Source organism: Pyrus communis, chromosome 2 (genome assembly GCF_963583255.1).
Source record: "Pyrus communis chromosome 2, drPyrComm1.1, whole genome shotgun sequence".
Classification (NCBI taxonomy): Eukaryota; Viridiplantae; Streptophyta; class Magnoliopsida; order Rosales; family Rosaceae; genus Pyrus; species Pyrus communis.
In genome coordinates, this window is record NC_084804.1 from 4819462 (window position 1) to 4838623 (window position 19162).

General features: G+C 36.6%; 2 protein-coding genes across 2 annotated transcripts; both read left to right on the top strand.

The window, feature by feature from the left end:
- The first annotated feature begins 147 nt into the window (after window positions 1-147).
- Window positions 148-2542, top strand: LOC137726008 (prefoldin subunit 6). The gene is made up of 5 exons (XM_068464858.1): window positions 148-312; window positions 394-464; window positions 726-850; window positions 1790-1850; window positions 2209-2542. Exons 1-5 carry the CDS (start codon window positions 234-236, stop codon window positions 2263-2265), a joined length of 393 nt encoding a protein of 130 aa, XP_068320959.1. The 5' UTR covers window positions 148-233; the 3' UTR covers window positions 2266-2542.
- A 12092-nt stretch (window positions 2543-14634) lies between these two features.
- LOC137725494 (potassium channel KAT1-like) lies at window positions 14635-19157 on the top strand. Its single transcript, XM_068464201.1, has 11 exons — window positions 14635-15192; window positions 15268-15483; window positions 15591-15746; window positions 15872-15929; window positions 16033-16350; window positions 16993-17232; window positions 17450-17548; window positions 17646-17678; window positions 17891-18076; window positions 18172-18856; window positions 19042-19157. The coding sequence occupies exons 1-11, from the start codon at window positions 15014-15016 to the stop codon at window positions 19155-19157; spliced, it is 2286 nt and encodes a 761-aa protein (XP_068320302.1). The 5' UTR covers window positions 14635-15013.
- The last annotated feature ends 5 nt before the right edge of the window (window positions 19158-19162 follow it).

Here is a 19162-nt window from a genome sequence, read left to right on the forward strand (position 1 = left end):
GGTCTTGATGGGCCTATTGTTACCAACTATGTAAATAACCGAAGCCCAAATTTCTAGTATTAACAGGGAAAAAAGCCCAGTGTGTTACCTGAATTATTAAATTATGGCCCAACATAATTCACAGACCAAAATCATACTGAACCGGAACCGGATCTCAAACAAAAAACCGGAAAGAAAGGCGAGAGACCTGAGATCCTGTGCAGAAGAAGCAGCAGCAGATAGCAGCAAAATCAATGGCGTCGTCGTCAGCTCTTCGAGAGCTTCAGCGCGAATTGGAGGCCAAAGCTAACGATCTCAGCAAAATCCAAAAGGGCAAGTCATATATACATATATGTGTGTATACAGCTGCACCTGAATCTGTAAAACCCTAACGTACCACTTTTGCTCTTTCAGATATTTCAAAGAATCACCAAGTGAGGAAGAAGTACACTATCCAGCTCGGCGAGAACGAGCTCGTCCTCAAGGTCTCCTTCTTTCTCGATTGCGATTTCTCTATCTTCTGTTTGGTTACCGGGAAAACGAACTCAGCAAGCCCTAAATTCCATTGAAATAACAATTTTCTCATAACTTTTCAAGTGATTTTTATTCCGAGTTGATTACCGATATCTGAAATGTGTGAACTTTTCCTTTAATTGGAAGCAAATGGATTTTGTTGGGTTTTCGTAAGCTCGTGGTTAGTGGTTTAGTTTTTGATCTAATGGTGATGTGACTGCTTGTGTTTATAGGAATTGGATCTTCTTAGCGAAGATGCCAATGTGTTCAAGTTGATCGGTCCGGTTCTTGTGAAGCAGGATTTGGCAGAGGCTAGGGCCAATGTGCGAAAGAGAATCGAATACATCTCCGCTGAATTGTATGCTTCTCTGTTTCGTTTATTTATGTATTTGTATTAGGGTTTATATTCTATCGTTGCAATTTTTTTCGCAGTTTAGGTTATCATTTTAGATATAAAGTTCGGGACTATTGTGTTAGGTTTGTTAAATTATCCTCAAAACCAATCATTTCAATGATGAGGCTTAGTAACAGACTGTACTAGTCAAGAAAACTTGAAAGATGAAATGCACAAAAAATGTGATTTAACATGGATTTTGTGAACGATTTTCGAATTGTATGATAAAGGTGAGAGTTATGACCTCAACAAACAAATTTCATCTTAAAGGGTTATTTTCTTCCCACCAGATGGGGAAGTACCGGGGTTCAATAGCATAGATAAAAATGTAGAGCTGCATTCTCAATCACCATATCCGTAAAAACACTGTTTTTGTAATTTGTAGCAATCGGTTTTCTCACCATAAAACAAGACACTGAGTTTTCACAAAATGATGTCTCTGGGTCTGTGTTCATTGGAACAAGTAATTTCCAAATTCTTGGGGAAGGATGGTCATTATTTAATACGAGGATGTTCAATGTATTCATGCCCACTGTCTTTGTATGAGTAACTGTGGGCCGAAGTCATATCCAAAGAAACGTTATTATTTGGGTAAATTGCGAAAAAGGTAGAGGAATCAATAATGTTCTGTGACGCTGTGCATTCTGTTCCTAGGCTTATCATGAGAAACCTGTGTGGGAATTATTAGATGGATCTTGGACCGGTAATCTGTTACATTTTCTGGTTCGCGATTTACCTTGTAATGGTACATGTGTGGCTAGGATATATGTTTTCACAACTTTACATTTGGGTGTTTATATGGAAAACTGTGTACAGTTTCTCCTATTTCTTCATACCGTTGTCTTTATTACCATCATACTCATGTTTAATTTGTTGCAAAACTATATTTCTTATGCGCAACAGGAAACGGCTGGATGCTACCCTTCAAGATTTGGAAGAGAAGCAAAATAGCAAGAAAGAGACGGTTTGTATTCTTCCTTTTTCCATGCACCTGCTCTCTTATATTGCCAGAGTTGTTCATATTATCCCTGGTCTTGATTCAGTCTTGATAATATATTTATAGCATTTGAAGAATGTTATGACAACGACACTAAGTCATCAACACGGAAATGATATCAACATTTAGTAACTATAGATAACATATTTCAGGAAGAATACAATAGAATTGTTGCCTTGGTTTGTGCCGCTACTTTTACCTTCTCACGATGAACTTGAATAGGGCGTACTCTGCAAAGGGTCATAACTACACAATTTTACCATTTTAACCAATCTCGGTATATAACTCAATACTAATTGTTTCCGATGGATATGATGTTTTGCAGATTTTAAAATTACAACAGAGGGCTCAAGCACTCCAGGCCGGAAAAGCGAAGGCGTAATCTGTTTCCGTAGTTGTGTTCTCTTGGTGAGAAGTAATGTATTCTACGAGTTTCTGTTGACGATTGGATGTAGGTTTTTTTCGTTCTTGTTTGCTCAACGATACAGTGCCGATTGGAAATGGTTTTTGTCACTCTAGTTGTGGTACGATGTTAGCGTATTTTGTTCTCGTTTGGTTTATCCGTATCACATGTACCTTTGGCATTTAGTTTTCCCTTCGGTATGATTGTAAACCTATGAAAGTATGAAAATACAAGAATTTCTAATTACGAAGATCAATTCTGTGTGTGCATTTGTGTTCTCTAATATCACTTGGTTTAGCGTTTAGGATTTTGGTAGATCGTGGATTGGAACTACAAATTGAAATAAGAATTCATTAACTGAAAATTTATTTGGTAACTATTGTTAATTTTCAGTTTAAAAAAATAAAAATTGAAAAATTAAAAACAAAATTATTATCAAACGGTGTTTAGACTTCGTTTATGAAATACACGTCAATTATTTCATATATATATATATAGCCACCAATTTGGGTTTCGAGAGATTATTAGGGTAAAAAATCTTTTTTTTTTCGGTAAAAGTTATTAAAATGGTAGTAGTGGGCTACCACTTCGAGCCGAGTCGCTGTTTTTACAGAACTCTCCCGAAGAGGTTTTTTTTACAAGTGGATGATCAAACCCTTGACCTCCCTAAGATCATCTCCAATGGTGGCTTATAACCTAAATTTTCCCCTCCCCCCCTTCTGACATTCCACATCGCCTAGGGGAGTGATCCTTATATGTATATTCTCATCTCTACCTAGCACGCGAGAGCATTCCTAGGATGGGTGACCCATTGGGAAGTTCTCGTGTGAGTTCCCAGAAACAAAACCGTGAGGGTGTGTTGGGGGCCCAAAGCGGACGTTATCGTGTTACGATGGTGGAGTGGGCCGGGGAAGTGATCCGCCCCGGGCTGGGATGTGACACCCCCCCCCCCCAAAAAAAATCCACTCCAACCCAAAACCTAAACCAAACCTAAAACTTAAAATGAAGGCAAATACCGATCACAAATTTAGCTCGCAAATTAAAGTGGGACCCACGAATGAGAGTGAAAAGTGGGCTGTGAAGCCCACACCCCAAAACCCAATCTCCCTGACGCGCCTCACGCGCCACAATCATTCCAGCTGAAGGCCCACCGACGTGGGTTGTCCCCCTCTGCTGTCAGCCTTACTATAGCCCAACGACTATTTTTCTTCATCCAACGGTCTAGGTTCCATTTTTTTTTAAAGTTTTATATTTATATATTTATTGAATCCAACGGCTTAGATTGAATATAATCAAATCTAACGGTAAAAAAAAAAAAAATCTAACGGTCCAGGTTCAAATTATTTTTTTAAAGTTTTATATTTATATATTTATTGAATTCAACGGCTTAAATTGAATATAATCAAATCTAAAGGTAAAAAAAAATCTAACGCTCCAAATTTAAATCCAACGACTAAAATAATTTAACTTAAAATTCAACCAAAAACTCTATAAATACCTATGTATTTGTTCAAACCTCAACACAAAACTCACTTTTCTCCTACAATTCTTCCAATTTTTCTTTATACCATTTCTTCTTATTTCTTCTTATTGTCTTTTTTTTTTTTTTTTTTTTTTTTTAAATTTATTTTTTAATTTTTATTTTTAAGTTTATGTGTTTATCATGATTTTCATGTATTGCTTTAGTGATTTTTTAAAATTTATTGGAATTTAAATATTTTTAGGTTAAAATGTTCATAAAATTAATTTAGGATAGTCTACATAAATTTTTTTTTTAAAAAAAGATTAACCTTAATTCATTATTTGATAATCTGGGCTAAAATTTTAGGCTAGAAAGGTTAGAGTAGAAAAACTGTTTATGGGCTAAATATTTTTAGATTTTAGATCACCATTGGAGATGGTCCAAGAATAATACTCAAAAGAACCGCCCAACTTATAGCCTAACCAGCTTTTATCCACTGGACCAAAGCCCATTGGGTACTAGAAAATCTTTCCTTGAAATAGGGTTCAGCACAACTTGGAATTGGATGGATTTTAACGTCTAGAACTTAGGAATCAAAAGTTTTGAACCGCACAAATTTAATCCGAAGCCGAAAGTCCAATTTTTACAGCACTAGCGGGGCGAGCAGGTGATAGCCTATGATTGATGTATTTAATGCCGCAGAAGAAGTTTCGAGAAAATGAAATAAGACTACGGCGAGTCACTTCTGTCCCCATAATTTATTCAAGAAGACAAAACCTGCCGTATGTGATTCACGAGGTCTCGTCATAAAAGCATGTTGAGAAGGAGTGCATTGAAGGATTAGTTTAGCCAGGAGGATATTCTCCGAATTCTCTTGAGGATCCTGATTTTTAAAGTGTGTTCGTTTATCATATGTTGTGTGATCAGTTTTATCATATATTATTTATATTTAATTTAGAGAAGTGTTATTTGTACTTCAAAAATCTCATTCTACACTCCTTACAAATGTATTTTTGTTTTCTAATATAAAAAGTTTGGAGTATAGAATGCGATTTTTGGAGTGCTAATAACAATTCCCTTAATTTAAAATAAAAATATTTTAATAATTTCTGATCGTACGATGTATGATGAACTTATACGATTTGAAAATACCCAAGATCCTTACAAAGAGGATTCAGAAAGGATCCTCATTCTTAGTTTACTTAGAGAAGAGCAAATGAGGAAAAAAGAAATGTCATCAGTCATGAGAGGCTTATCGAAATAAATTGGCTTATTTTTAGTTATGCTCCTTAAAATTCAATTTAATTTCATTTTGTTTTTTAAAATTAAAAACTCACTATTTTATTTTATAAAATTCAAAGTTCGCTTCACTCTACCCCTTAAAACTCAATTTTAATCATATTTTGCCCCTTGAAACTTGAAGCTCGTCTCTGTAAAACTAAATATTCGCTCTACGTTGCCTTAAATCTGTTAAATTTTTATGCAGATTTGACTTGGATGAGCCAGGTCAATTATTTTTTTTTCATCCCTTCAATTACTTTTAAACTTAATATTCTCTAATTGTTAAATGTTAACGCATAAGAGATTTAAAATCAAATTTATTGCGCATGTGGCATAGTCTTATTGGGTGTTGGGTCTCACATATATTTTAAGAGGGCGAAGAGAGAGTCTACAAGTCAAAGTAGAACAAATTTTGAGTTTCAGGGAGTAAAGTAATGACTTTTAAGTTACAGGAGTAAAGTAAGATCAAAATCGAGTTCCAGAAAGCATAGCTAAAAATAAGCCACATAAGTTTTTGAAAACCTCTTATTTATTTGAACGGTGACGGACTTCTTTACCCAGAAATTCATTATGCACTAGTCTCTTGTTTTAAATTCTTTTATTTACGGAAGTTTTAATGAAAAACCCACGATACTGTTCACTTTAACGAAAAACTATATTTTTACACTAAAAAGTCAAACCTGGTATTATTCACTTTACACTTTATTTTATCCTTATCGTTAAAACTCAAAGTTTTCAAACCTTTTTCATTAGTTTTCTTTTTATTTATTAACCGATGCAATTTCACAATTTATACCTTTTATTGCATTAACATTTGTGTTGGCGCTAGTGGTGTGTGAAGATAAGAAAATGAAATAGGATTAAGATAAATTAACAGTTTGATCCCTTAAACCAAGTAATAAAAAAAACGCCGTCATTACTAATAGATATTAAATTTGACAATTGCAAGAGTGTACCATGACTTTGTAGAAGTGTCAATAATTCATTAGAAATAGAAAAACAGACAAAAATGGAGGCAGTCTATATAATTTCCATGCCACAATGATCACATTCAAGATATCAGAATTGGCCATTTTCAATCATGCTCAAGTTTAACGTGAATCTTATGGGTACGTCTAGACGCCTCAAGTCCCAACCCCCATGTTCATTCATGCACATAGTCCCAAACCCAAACAAATTAGCATGATGATAGTAATGTTCAACATGGTTTTATATTATATATATATATATATATATATATATATAGAGTACAAACTCTCTCTCTCTCTCTCTCTCTCTCTCTCTCTCTCTCTCTAAGTCTCGAGGAATATGCAGGGAGTATGAGTCGCACTGCACTGTCTCTTTTGGGAAGGTTTGCCAATCTTGTCAAGGATCCACCACGACGTACGGCACGCATGCTTCTGATAAGCGACAAGACTGCGTTTTTTTCATGACGCATATACACGATGGAAACCCACTATATCTAGCCGATGAATCACGTGTATGTTGGTAAATAAGGTTTAGGGTTTAGGAATGCATTCTTTAGGGTTTTTCTTTTTTCCCTTCTTGATATACACTTTAGGGGTTTTTTTAGTCAACAGTTGTTTAGGGTTTCCTTCGTGAAACGAGTGATTTGAGGAATAAAACATTCATGTCCTTTTTAGGATAATGACGTTTTTTCTTATTTTTAAAGAAATCAGCTAGTGACTTCACCATGACAGTTCAACTTTCCAGGAGAACGTTTTTTATTCCCATGTTTCGAAATGGTACCATAAAATACATTTTATTACCATTATCATGTTTCGTTAATGTAGTAATAGGAATTAAAATTTCTTGAATATTTTAATAATAGGATAAGACTAAGAGACTAACATTTTGACAAATATTTTTACGCTCTTTTTTAGTCATTAGTTTTACATCCAAGGGTCTTTACTAAGAGTAATGTAAAGGCTTTTGAACATTAAGTGACGTGGACTTAATATTATAAATAGAAATAAAACTAAAAGGAATAAATATTGGAAGAAGAATGAAGAAGAATGAACCGTAAGGGTTCGAACTCCAAAGTGAGGAGGAGGGCAAGAGACCTGAAACCTCCATTGCTTTGCCGCATATAGGTCTTCTCTTAGTTTTTTTTGTTTCGTCTTTTTCTGTAAAAAAAAAAAAAAAAAAAAGACCTTCTTGATCTCTTTACTCTAGAAACCCATGTGTTGTTGTTACTATTAATGGGGAGATTGAGGAAAAAAAATTGTTTTCCATACCCTACTTTATCACTCAAAGATACAAAGAATGAAGAATTAGGGTTTCAGGTTTAGTTTTGTTTATCAAACAAAAAGATTGAGTGATAGTTTGATATGCTTTGTGTGCTTTTTAATTTTATATCAATAAAATCAAATCAACATGTGCCATGTAGCAAAGGCGCAGGACTTTCAACATTGTTTTGATTTTTTTTCTTCCTTTGAGTTTTATTCTAAGAGTTGATTCTTATTCATTTAACATAATTGTTTTTATTAATTATTATTCATGTCATCATCCACGTCACTTTAGGTTTAAAAATCTCAACATTACTCTTAATCAAGACCATTAGATGTTATAAAATCTAATGACTAAAAAAAAGTGTACAAATATGTGTCGAAGTATTTGTCCCTTGTCCTATTCCTTCAATAACATCCTTCTTAAAAGAAAGAATAAAATATCAAAAAAGTATAAAACAAAATTGCAGTATTGCAATGAATGTTTTCCCAAGTGAGGGGAAAAGCAAACCCAAAGATCCCCAAATTAAGCTTTTAATGTCACCCCTTCATGGGAGTATCATAACCATGAACCAAGATTAGCAGTCCCATAATTGTACTTGCCAAACATTAGAATATCAAACCCATTCCCGATCGAGTCTCTAGCCCATCCGTGAACCAAACGGGAAAACCTCCAAGGATTCAATGTAACAAGGAATATGATTGATGATTGTTAGATGCATGGTGCTTGGTGAGACTGAAACAAAGCAAGCAGCTGCTAGCCTGCTAGGGTGATATGCCTACGTACTGACACGACAGATTGTCCATCCTTCAGGGCACTAACAAAGGTTCTAGTTTCTTCTCAACTAATTCGATGGGGATTAGTGCGCGCGCGCGCACACACGCATATATATGTTTATGTGTATATGGAGCAGGTGCAGAAGCACTTCAGTATTATTCTTTTATCTGCATTCTGCATCGTCAAAATTAGAGTAAGTCCGGAGAATTGCTGTCACTTGACAAGATGATGAATAGAGGGCATAATTTAACCGAGTGAAAGACTTGATTCTGGTAGATCAAATGGTTGTATATTGTTATTTTTTTTATACAAATAGTCGTTTAAAAGTACTTTTCAAATGAACTTTAAGTTTACTTTTGATTAATTAATTACTTTTAGGTAATTATGATCAGTTTGTACAATGTCATTCATGAGTAATATGCAGAACAAACCAAGAAAGTCCCTTAATGTATTCAGTTTTTGGCCAGTTATCTCGTCATCTGGTGTAATTTTTAACACATCATCAACCCTCGCATGCATTATTCTCTGCAAACGAACACAGAAACAAATGGTAATAATATATAGCAGCAGCGTCACACTACTAGAAAAACTGAGTATAATACATGATTCGATCCGTGTCCACTGATTACCAATATACCCAAACGATCGAACCCGTGGCTTTTGCTACGGTGAGTGAGACTGTGAGAGCACTCAACTTTCCCAACCCATCTTTCACCCAAATATCGCGATTCACTGAAGATATTGAGATGCTAATATAGTTGATTGCTTTGTTTTGGTTTCATCTACACATGCTGGAAAACTGGCTTACTCAACTATATAACAACTCCGCGAAAGCATCTTCTATATGTAAAATGTCAACTTCAATTCCTTAGTTAACAAAGCATGCATATCTGCATAGTTCTCAAACTAAAAAAAGCGCAATTTCAAAGTCTAAACTCAAAATGCCATTTCAAAGCTCTCCGGGCGGCTGCCAAAACATGCCATTTTCTTCCCTTCTATCTATTGAGCTTCCTAATCATGTACATTCGGCACTATCCCATTACGGTTTTATATTATCCTCAGTAACTAGTATATATATGGGGGCGGATCCATGAAACCACTTTTTTTACACAACTTTTGACACACGCTTTTGTGGAGCTTACTCTGTAATCTATTTTAACGATCCGAACCATCTCACTCTATAATGTATTTAATCAATCCAAACCATCTATTGCTTAGAACATCATTCATAGATTATCATTGCAAAAAAATAGACAAATCCAAAACCATTAAGACATTCATTTGTAGTGAAGAAAATTTACGAATACAATTCTACAAAGAAACCCTTTAATCCAACAGTGATCATATGGTGTTTCATATTTGGATGATTTTTGGTATACATAATCTTAAGATCTTTGGGTGAAAAGTTCTAAAAGATAAACGGTTCGAATCGTTTCGAAATAAGTGCGATAAAAATGTATGTCAGAGCTTGTGTAGTAAAAATAGTGTTACGGATATATATCCTACCCAATGGGATAAGTAGATAAGTACGAAATCCCAGCCATTAAGAACTAAAATGTGGACCATGAAATGATAAGGTTCTCTCACTAGAGATCAATTTAGTTGAGTGACAAAGAAGCCACGCTTAAAAGGGTACGTACAATATGCAAGTTGAACTGGCCGTGATCATGCATATTGTACGTACTAAATACTGATCAGTTTGCTGCTGTTCGGTCCCCGATAGCGTCCTGATCAATTATTAATTAACTAGTTAATGGGATGCGATGGCCAATCACTTTAAGTGGTGAGGAACATATTCTACACCATTTTCACTACAAGATGCTAGTAGCTTCCAACTACTCTACAACTCTTCATTCCATGCATGCATGCACACATACATATCTATTCATGGAACTAATAATTTAGTTTTGGGATATAGCAATCCTCTATGTACAACTCTATCCCCCTACCTGGTTAGTTGACTGCACGATAAAGCTAATGTGATCAATGAGGGGGATTCAATGAAGTTGACAAGCCATATTGAGAAGAGAAGAGTGGAACACAGAATTTCAAGTGCAGAACTAAATGTTCTTAATTATTTGAATTACAAGTTACTAAATTAAAGATTACACGTTTGAAATTGAAAAGGAAGTTTACTTTCAAGATATGTGGTAAGAAAAAAAATAATATAATGGAGGATATATGATTATAAGATGGAAAGATAACAAGTTAATTAGGTTGAAAGAGGAGAAATTACTATGGTTTGACCTTTGGTCTCGTTTACTTAGATTTTTGCGTGATGATGACTACTAATTCGGTATTCTTAGTTAGTACACCAAAAAGTAACTAAATTGGGGATGAGTTTGGGAGGGGTATCATGAACCTTTGATAGGGAGTGATATCTGACCCAAATTTGGAAAGACATGCTCTATGAATTAAGAAAGCTAGGGTTATGACCCTATGAATTAGGATCTCGCTTTTATTCTCCAAACTAAAGCAAAAAGCTAGCTATTCTTTTCTTTAGAGTGCCTAAGACTATCTCCGACTCAAGGGTGCGAAAGTCCAAAATTTTGCAACGTACTTTTAACTATTTATCTATACGTATAAGGTTAATCAATTTTTTCCTCTACAGATAAAAGACCTATAGTTTCAATCCCCAAAATACACCTATTGAAGAAAAAATGGACTCAAAATTCGATTTTTTTTCCATCCCTAAGTTGAAGATGATTTTTTGTTTGAAGTGCATAAAGAAAGGAACTTGATCCGTTCCGTAGGCATCTTAAACTAATTAATTAATTTAATAATTTATGGACAACTTACTATATTACAACTCTACGCAATGCAAACAAAACCAGAAATTATTCCTTTCATAAGTTCCAAACGTTTAGGTATTTGATCTAATCAATCTACATTGGTGTTCTAGTCATCATGCATGCATGCACCATTTTCAAGAATGCAATCATATCCACAATGAAGACTTAGATTCTCCTTAAATGTAGATGACGATGATGGCTAGCTGCTGATTATGATTTGGACGATCCACACACAGCAACTTCAACGGAGGGGTGATCATTAAATAAATATAACCTCAACTGTCTATTAAGACTTGAATTATCTTGTTTAATGATTAAAACTTACAGTCTGACAACATAATGTTAAGTAATGTGAAAAAGCATATATTGAGCATTTTATGAAAATAAATTAAAATTTATATTAAATAGTTTTACTTCTAATTACACGGAGATATTTTGTGATAAAACCTCAAAACCTATTTGATTACACATGCATGTAGTTGAGGAATAAGTAAACCGATAGTCCATCTCTGTAAAATCTTGACATGATGGAGCGGGTTATTTACATGGGCCCTAATTACTGAACTTATTTAATTCTTCGGTACGTGGCATTCACGTGCTAGGGCTAAAATTAAATAATTGATGTGGAACTTAACTATTGTGCCTACCTGTACGTCTATGAAATCTTAACACATAAAATGTGTAAATTGTAAGACAAATACTCTTCACAACAGAACAATTTGTTTGTATAAACATCATAATTAACCAACATTCAGCACTATTAGTTAATTAGCACATTAATTAGGCACCTAATCAGGAGTGATGCTGGAAAGTTCAACAACACTACTTTTTCAAGGAGATGACCCTTCCTTTTAACATGTGCATGTGCATTTTGGACCACCTTAATTTGCCCACCATTTTGGCCATTGCCCATGGCCTCCCAACCATCACGGGAATACCTACTTCTTTTTCTTTTTTTGCTTTCTTTTTATTCATTTCATTTATTTATTCAACTCCAAGTGCTTCATGGTCCATGAAGAGTGCATGTGTGGTACCAAAAAGTTCAAACTTGTTATGTGATATGGTCACATGACACTTTTAATTTCTTCATTTAGCATGCATAAACCACCTAAAGGTAATTCATCATTAATTTAACTAATGCTTCTATTTTGTTACAATAGAAGAAAACCGAACCCTTAACCTAGCTAAATTTGCTAGAGCTTACTCTAATATATAATTTTATATGTGATATGGTCACATGGCACTTTTAATTTCTTCATTTGGCATGCATAAACCACCCATAAGTATTGCATCATTAGTTTAACCATTGCTTCTATTTTATTACAATAAAAGAAAACCAAACCCTTAATATAGTTGAATTCTAACTTATTTTTCTACTCTTACAGTCTGAATTAACCCTAGAGCTTACTCTAATATGTAGAGTTACTTGGGTGTTAGGATTGTCTTCCTTAACTTTATCACACGTCACATGATGTTTTGAAATTTTTAGCACAATCCGCCTAAATAGTTGATCAGGAGGTTCAATGAGGAAAGAAGCATACATATGTACATCCAAACCCGCAGTCCTTTTCAGTAAGGCTTTCCCAAGAAAAAAGGATGTCCAATGAGGAGAGAGAGTCCTATAATTGCAGATGAAAATTGCTCGACATAGTCCCTAACAATGGAAAAGGATCCTTGCCGGATCCATTTTTTGAGGATCCTGAGGATTCCATGATCGTGACGATTCATCATACATCGTGCGGTCATAAATAATTTTAAAATTTAAAATTTAAAATTAAATATAAATAGTACCTAATGAAAACTAACTGCACAATGTACGATAAATGATCACGATCATAGAATTCCCAAGAAAATGATCCGACGATAATTCTTTTCCACTAACAATTGAAGAGTGGTAGGGTTTCTGCCTAATCATGCTCAAACACGCACGCGGTGCACGTGCCTTAACGTTGACATTGCCCTTCCAACCCTCTGCAAGGTTTGGCAAACACACCAGGTGGGCTTTCATGCCTACTAATCACATCAGCATTAACCCAAATGACACAGATTATACTTCTTGTGTATTTGTCTAATTATCGCTTAATTGTTTGCTTAAGCTGGTGATTAAAGGTCATCTTTAGAGAAGTAATGACGTACACAACTCTTAGAAAATGAGAAATGATTTTCTAATGAAACATTCCAATCTTTCATATTCCGTTCTATAGTTATTCTGTCATAGCAAATTCAACATCTTCCTAACATTTTGATGAACTTAATTTTCTCAACTTTTTGAGGGTATGATCCACCATTCATTATAATGCAATAACTATTATTATCACCACTTTACCATGACCATTTCCTCCATCCACACCGCCACTACTGTTATTGCCATGAGCATCATCGTCATTCCTACTATGACCACCACCGACACTACCATCACCATGATTGCCACCTTTGCCACCATCATCACCACCCTATTACCCCCACCATCCTTCATCCTCCACCACCCAAACATCACCCCGCCACCACAATCACCACCTCTGCTGTTATCACAGTCACCAAAACCACCAATTTTGATGTCATCTTCTTTGCCAAAAATCATTATGTGACACTTCCACCTCCATCTTTCCGACCACCACAACTTCAATAAATGAAACTAATTTTTTTTTTTAAATTCACAAAATTCTAAAATAATTTAGTATTAAAGTCTCTAAAATTATGCATAATTCTATCATTTAACTCTTTTATCTTCCCCCAAAGCTCATCATTAAAAGTTTATGGAGTTCTATGGAGTTTATAATAATCAATAAAAATATACTAAATCCATGAATGCTTATCACCTCAAAAATTCAGAAAAAAAATCTATAATTCCTAAAACACTACACCCCTAGCTTTGGAAAAGAGATGAGGGCTAATTAGAGGAATACTTTATCATGCTTTCCAGGATAAAAACAAAGCCAATATCCCATATGCCACATCGGGAATCAAATGTCATGCTATAAGATTTCATGGAGCCAGCAAATCTGCGTTGCATGATTGGAAGTTTCCAGATGGGAAATTACCATTCCAGATTAACCGATCCTGACCATCCATTTTTATTTAGTTAATGGATTAAGCCTTAATCATCTGTATGAACGTGCAGACCACAAACATAAAACAATTAGTCGGTAAAACCCTGTAGTGGTGAAAAAGGTCGGGCCATGCAACTACAAACGGGTCAAAACGATACACCAAAGGTAGTGTACATGGCACCAATCCATTTCACGCTTTTATGGTTCTGATTGAGCTTCGTATACAAACAATCTCACTCTTAGCCTGCCTCTTACTTTTGTATATGAAGGGAGATGGATAATCATGATCTAGTTAAAAAGCAAAATTGAGTTTTTCTTTGTTGGATTGTGTAACAACTCTCTAAAAAAATTCTTATTGGTCCACGTAGCAACTATTAATTGAGCTAAACTAGAATCAGCATTTCCGAGAAAAAACTTACGTGAGATTGTTCCTTTTTAGTAGTAGTGTAAAGTGACTGCATATCATCAAATTCAAACACATGTTATTTTTTAACTAGATTTTTTTCTGCAACTTTGTATTGTCACGCGGCAGGAACAGTCTCACAAGAGTTTTCTCTCATTTCTAATAGTTTGAAATGAAAAAAGGCAACAATGTCACAAGTTGCTGAAAACCCAAATGAAATCTGTCCTAGCCGAGCAACTACTCTTGGAGCATATCTTCACATGCATCAATGATGGATTTCCCACCACCCCCACTTTTACTCAACAAGAACCACCATTACCATCTTCTCTGCTTCTCACTCACTCCAGAACATATCTGCAGCTCCAACAGCATTACACAAATCAAACTGCTCGTCTGCCACTTCCCCTGTCTCATCTCAACGTGTTCGTTTTGTGTTCGTCTCTCTCTTCCATCCGTACATTTCTTGTTCAAACAAGATGTATAGTTTTCTTCTCTCTTTTTCCCTACTCCCTTTTCCATCCGAAACCAGCACGAGCCACCTGCCTGCACACAGCTTAAACCTCCAGCATATTCTTTTTAAAGCAGATCGGTCACAAGTGTGAAAGTCGAAACTAAACTACCCGAAAAGCAACAGGGGAAGCTGCGGCTATTATTAATACCCTTTTCTCACAAGACTTTAACCAACCTGAAAAATCTAGTTAGCAAAAACCGCTTTACTCGAACACAGAAGAAAATGACATTTTCGTACGCGAAAAACTTCTTCCGGAGGTTCTGTATTGATGAATACCAAATGGACACTGTTGCTCAGAGCAGCTTCTTCTCTACTGATCTTCTGCCTTCCCTTGGTGCCAGAATCAACCAATCTACTAAGCTCCGGAAATACATTATATCGCCGTATAATCCTCGTTACAGGTGATGATCATCCTTCATATTGCTACACTATATACTTCTCCAATTCTAATACTAAGCAAGATGCTTATTTTTCAGGACGTGGGAGATGGTACTTGTTCTTCTAGTCATCTACTCTGCGTGGATTTGCCCGTTCGAGTTTGCATTTCTCCCTTACGAGCAGGATGCTCTTTTCGTCGTTGACAACATTGTCAACGGCTTCTTTGGCATTGACATCATTCTCACTTTCTTTGTTGCCTATCTCGACAGCCGTTCTTACCTTCTTGTTGACAATCCAAAGCAAATCGCAAGGAGGTGCGTAAAGGCTTCATTCTGGTTCGAAACAACTAACATATGTTACATGTTTTAATTTCTCTGCAAGAAATAACCTTTTTTTTCTTTCATACAATACAACCAAACAGGTACTTATCAACCTGGTTTCTTTTCGACGTGTGTTCCACTGCACCATTTCAGTCTATCAGCCTCCTCTTCACAAATCGCGGCAGCGAACTTGGGTTTAAGGTACTCAACATGCTCCGCCTTTGGCGCCTCAGACGAGTCAGCTACCTCTTTGCAAGGTTCCATCTTCCCTTGCGTTTGTTTTTTCTCCGAACTTTCCAATTGACATAAAACTACCGATAGTTTTCTGCTTTCCTACAAAATACACAAAACACTTAACAAACCGTTTTCTGCTTTCCTTCAGACTTGAGAAGGACATCCGATTCAACTACTTCTGGATTCGCTGCACGAAGCTCATTTTTGTAAGCCCCGAAAAACCCCATAAGTGCATCACAATTCTCGTCATTTTTCTCTTCACCATTTTAAACTCGGTGGCATCAAAACTTGTCCTCTGTCAAATTTCAGGTAACCCTTTTTGCAGTGCACTGCGCCGGATGCATCAACTATCTGATAGCAGACCGGTATCCTGACCCGAAAAGAACCTGGATCGGTGCAGTGTATCCGGATTTCAAACAAGACAGTCTCTGGAACAGATACGTTACTTCAATATACTGGTCCATCACAACACTAACAACCACTGGCTATGGGGATTTGCATGCTGAGAACCCTAGAGAGATGCTGTTTGATATTTTCTACATGCTCTTCAACTTGGGACTGAATTCTTACCTCATAGGAAACATGACAAATCTTGTAGTTCATTGGACCAGCAGAACCAGAATCTTTGTAAGTTTTAGTCCTCCTCCTTCCAGCTCTTAGTTTTTAGTACTGCAAATAAATAAATCAGCAGCTTCTCGGGTAGGTTCTACTTCTGAAATGACTAGAACAAACCCCCAGTCACAATCAAAGTTTTAGAAAATGGTCCCATGGCCATATATTACTTGCAAAAGACATGGAAAGGTTTCCTTTGTATGCTCTCTTGCTACCCCACATTTTGAAAGTGTTTCTTCAAACCCTAACCCAACTCACAAAAAATATGTGCTACGAGAGGTTATATGTCCCCAACCCCCATGGGACAAATACACAGATCTAGTTTTTATATAATACTCAAACTGAAGAAAAAATCTTGAGTGTTATCGGTGATATACACTCATGTAAGTGTCTCAGCTGACTCTATTCCTTCGAGAGGGACATAGTTCCTATCCCACTCATCGGTTTATCTTATTATTGATCGACATAACTCACTGAAATCTTTCCACCGTGGTTGGGTAGGACCCGGACAGCTAGTGGATCAACCGTGAGTTGTTCAACCGAGAAACATGAGACACCGGCGATAAGACAAAATCTCTCTGCGTGGACACAAAACCCTAATAGTTTTTACCCATAATATACCACAGATTAATTGTTGTTTTCTTTGGTGTTTGATAGAGGGACACAGTGAGAGCTGCAACAGAATTTGCAGCAAGAAATGACTTGCCCCCAAGGATTCAGGACCAAATGCTCTCACATATATGCCTCAAGTTCAAGACAGAAGGACTGAAGCAGCAAGAGACCTTAAATGGTCTCCCAAAAGCCCTTCGTTCTAGCATTGCCCAACATCTCTTCTTCCCCATCATTCAAAAAATCTACCTCTTTCAAGGAGTTTCTCATGAATTCCTCTTTCAATTGGTAAAATCATCACATTAACTTGTTATCGTTCACACCACACCGAGTAACGTTATTCAGAGACTAAGCACATTGCTAACACTCTCACTAATAGAAGTGGGTCTCAGTGATAGGGCACACCTCTATTAGGTAGTTTGTCGGCAGTGTGTGTTAGAGTTGTGTGTCGAAATAGCATTATTGTTGCTCACAAGATGCTAAAACTATGTGTTCTCTTCTTAAGGTTTCAGAAATAGATGCAGAGTATTTTCCGCCCAAGGAAGACGTAATTCTGCAAAACGAGGCTCCGACCGATCTATACATACTGGTTTCCGGTGCGGCGGTGAGCCGGCTTAACTCTTACCGCTTGCATAATCTCCTAACGTTCTTAAAAATGCTTTCCAAACTGAGGTTCATTTTGGAAAAATTTATGGTTGCAGGATCTGGTGTCCAATGTTGATGGGCAAGATCAAGTAAGTCACACATGCACATGTATACAGACCCTTTCAAAAAGGGGATCCCGTTTTGCGGGATGTGAGAGTCCGGTTGACCCGAAATACCTACTTGGTCGATTGGCTCTGACATCCCGCAAAGGGCAAACCTGGTCCTGATTATAAACATTTCAATACCGTGTGAGATTGGAGAACATATAGGACGAAATATCCGACTTCACACTCTTAAACAGGTTATAGGAAAGGCTACTGCGGGGGATACTTTGGGGGAAATCGGAGTATTATGTCATAGGCCGCAGCCTTTCACCGCTCGGACAACCGAACTTTCCCAAATATTACGACTCCGCAGAAGTTCACTCATGACCACTATACAAGCAAACAAGGATGACGAGCAGATTATCATGAACAACATTTTTCTGGTACCGAAACAAAATTGTTTACGGAAAAATATACATGCGGTGATGCACACCACCCTTCTCTTCCAAAGACTGATATTCTGTATTCTACTTTACAGAAACTGAAGGAACAAGAAGGGTTGGGCTGTGAATATCCACATACCGAAGGCTGCTGTTCTTGCGCGGGGTGCAAAGATAACTCGCATCAAGAACCATCAATGCAGGAAGCAAGGAATGATTTGTTTACAGGTTCAGTGACTATAGAAAACAGCGAAATAGGCAAAGCTGATATTTCAACTAGATGTGCAATGGATGTCAGCACGATGGCTGAGGATGGCCAGATGGCTCTTCACACTGCTGTTTGCCAGGGAGATTTGGAAATGGTCAAAATTTTGGTCGAAGGAGGAGCAAATGTAAACAAACCAGATGCCAGAGGATGGACACCGAAAGATCTGGCACAACAGCAGGGAAACAAGAGCATAACTGACCTCTTACGAAGATATGAGAATAGGAGAATAGCCGAACATAGAATAGAGTTTATTGAACTGGAAACATCTGAAATCACCAGGAATTGTAAAGGAAATTCCAAAAGACACGAGGGTGCCCAATTTTCCCACTCTCACCGGAAAGAAGTACCAATGAAGTGCTACCCGAGCAATTCTAGCCCAGATAGAGAAGGGATGAGATCAATCAACAATAGAGTAACTATCCACATGCATTTTCAGAATGGAACCGCGTCGGAAAGGCAACTTGCGAAGTTAATAATCCTACCTGATTCGATCGAAGAGCTGCTCAGAGTTGCCAGTAAGCTTTCTTTTTCTCACCTCAAAACACGCGTTTAGGCAAACCTGAATTATAAGTTCTTATAAATTAGATAATATTCCACAAAGGTAAGACAAAATTGAATGTCAAAAACATACCTTGAGCAGGATCAGCATACACTTTTCATAAACGGCATAGCTTTGTCTTCACACTTTATGACATTGCAGGTGAGAAGTTTGGAGGACACAAACCTACAAAAGTTGTGAACGCAGAGAATGCAGAAATAGATGACATAAGTGTTGTTCGAGATGGTGATCACCTGTTTCTTCTCCATAACGACTGAAATAC

Coding starts and splice junctions, on each gene's coding strand:
- LOC137726008 (XM_068464858.1), top strand. CDS start 234: ATGGCGTCGTCGTCAGCTCTTCGAGAGCTTCAGCGCGAATTGGAGGCC. Junction 313..393: donor TCTCAGCAAAATCCAAAAGG/GCAAGTCATATA, acceptor TTGCTCTTTCAG/ATATTTCAAAGAATCACCAA. Junction 851..1,789: donor GAATACATCTCCGCTGAATT/GTATGCTTCTCT, acceptor TATGCGCAACAG/GAAACGGCTGGATGCTACCC.
- LOC137725494 (XM_068464201.1), top strand. CDS start 15,014: ATGACATTTTCGTACGCGAAAAACTTCTTCCGGAGGTTCTGTATTGAT. Junction 16,351..16,992: donor CCAGCAGAACCAGAATCTTT/GTAAGTTTTAGT, acceptor GGTGTTTGATAG/AGGGACACAGTGAGAGCTGC. Junction 18,077..18,171: donor TCATGAACAACATTTTTCTG/GTACCGAAACAA, acceptor TCTACTTTACAG/AAACTGAAGGAACAAGAAGG.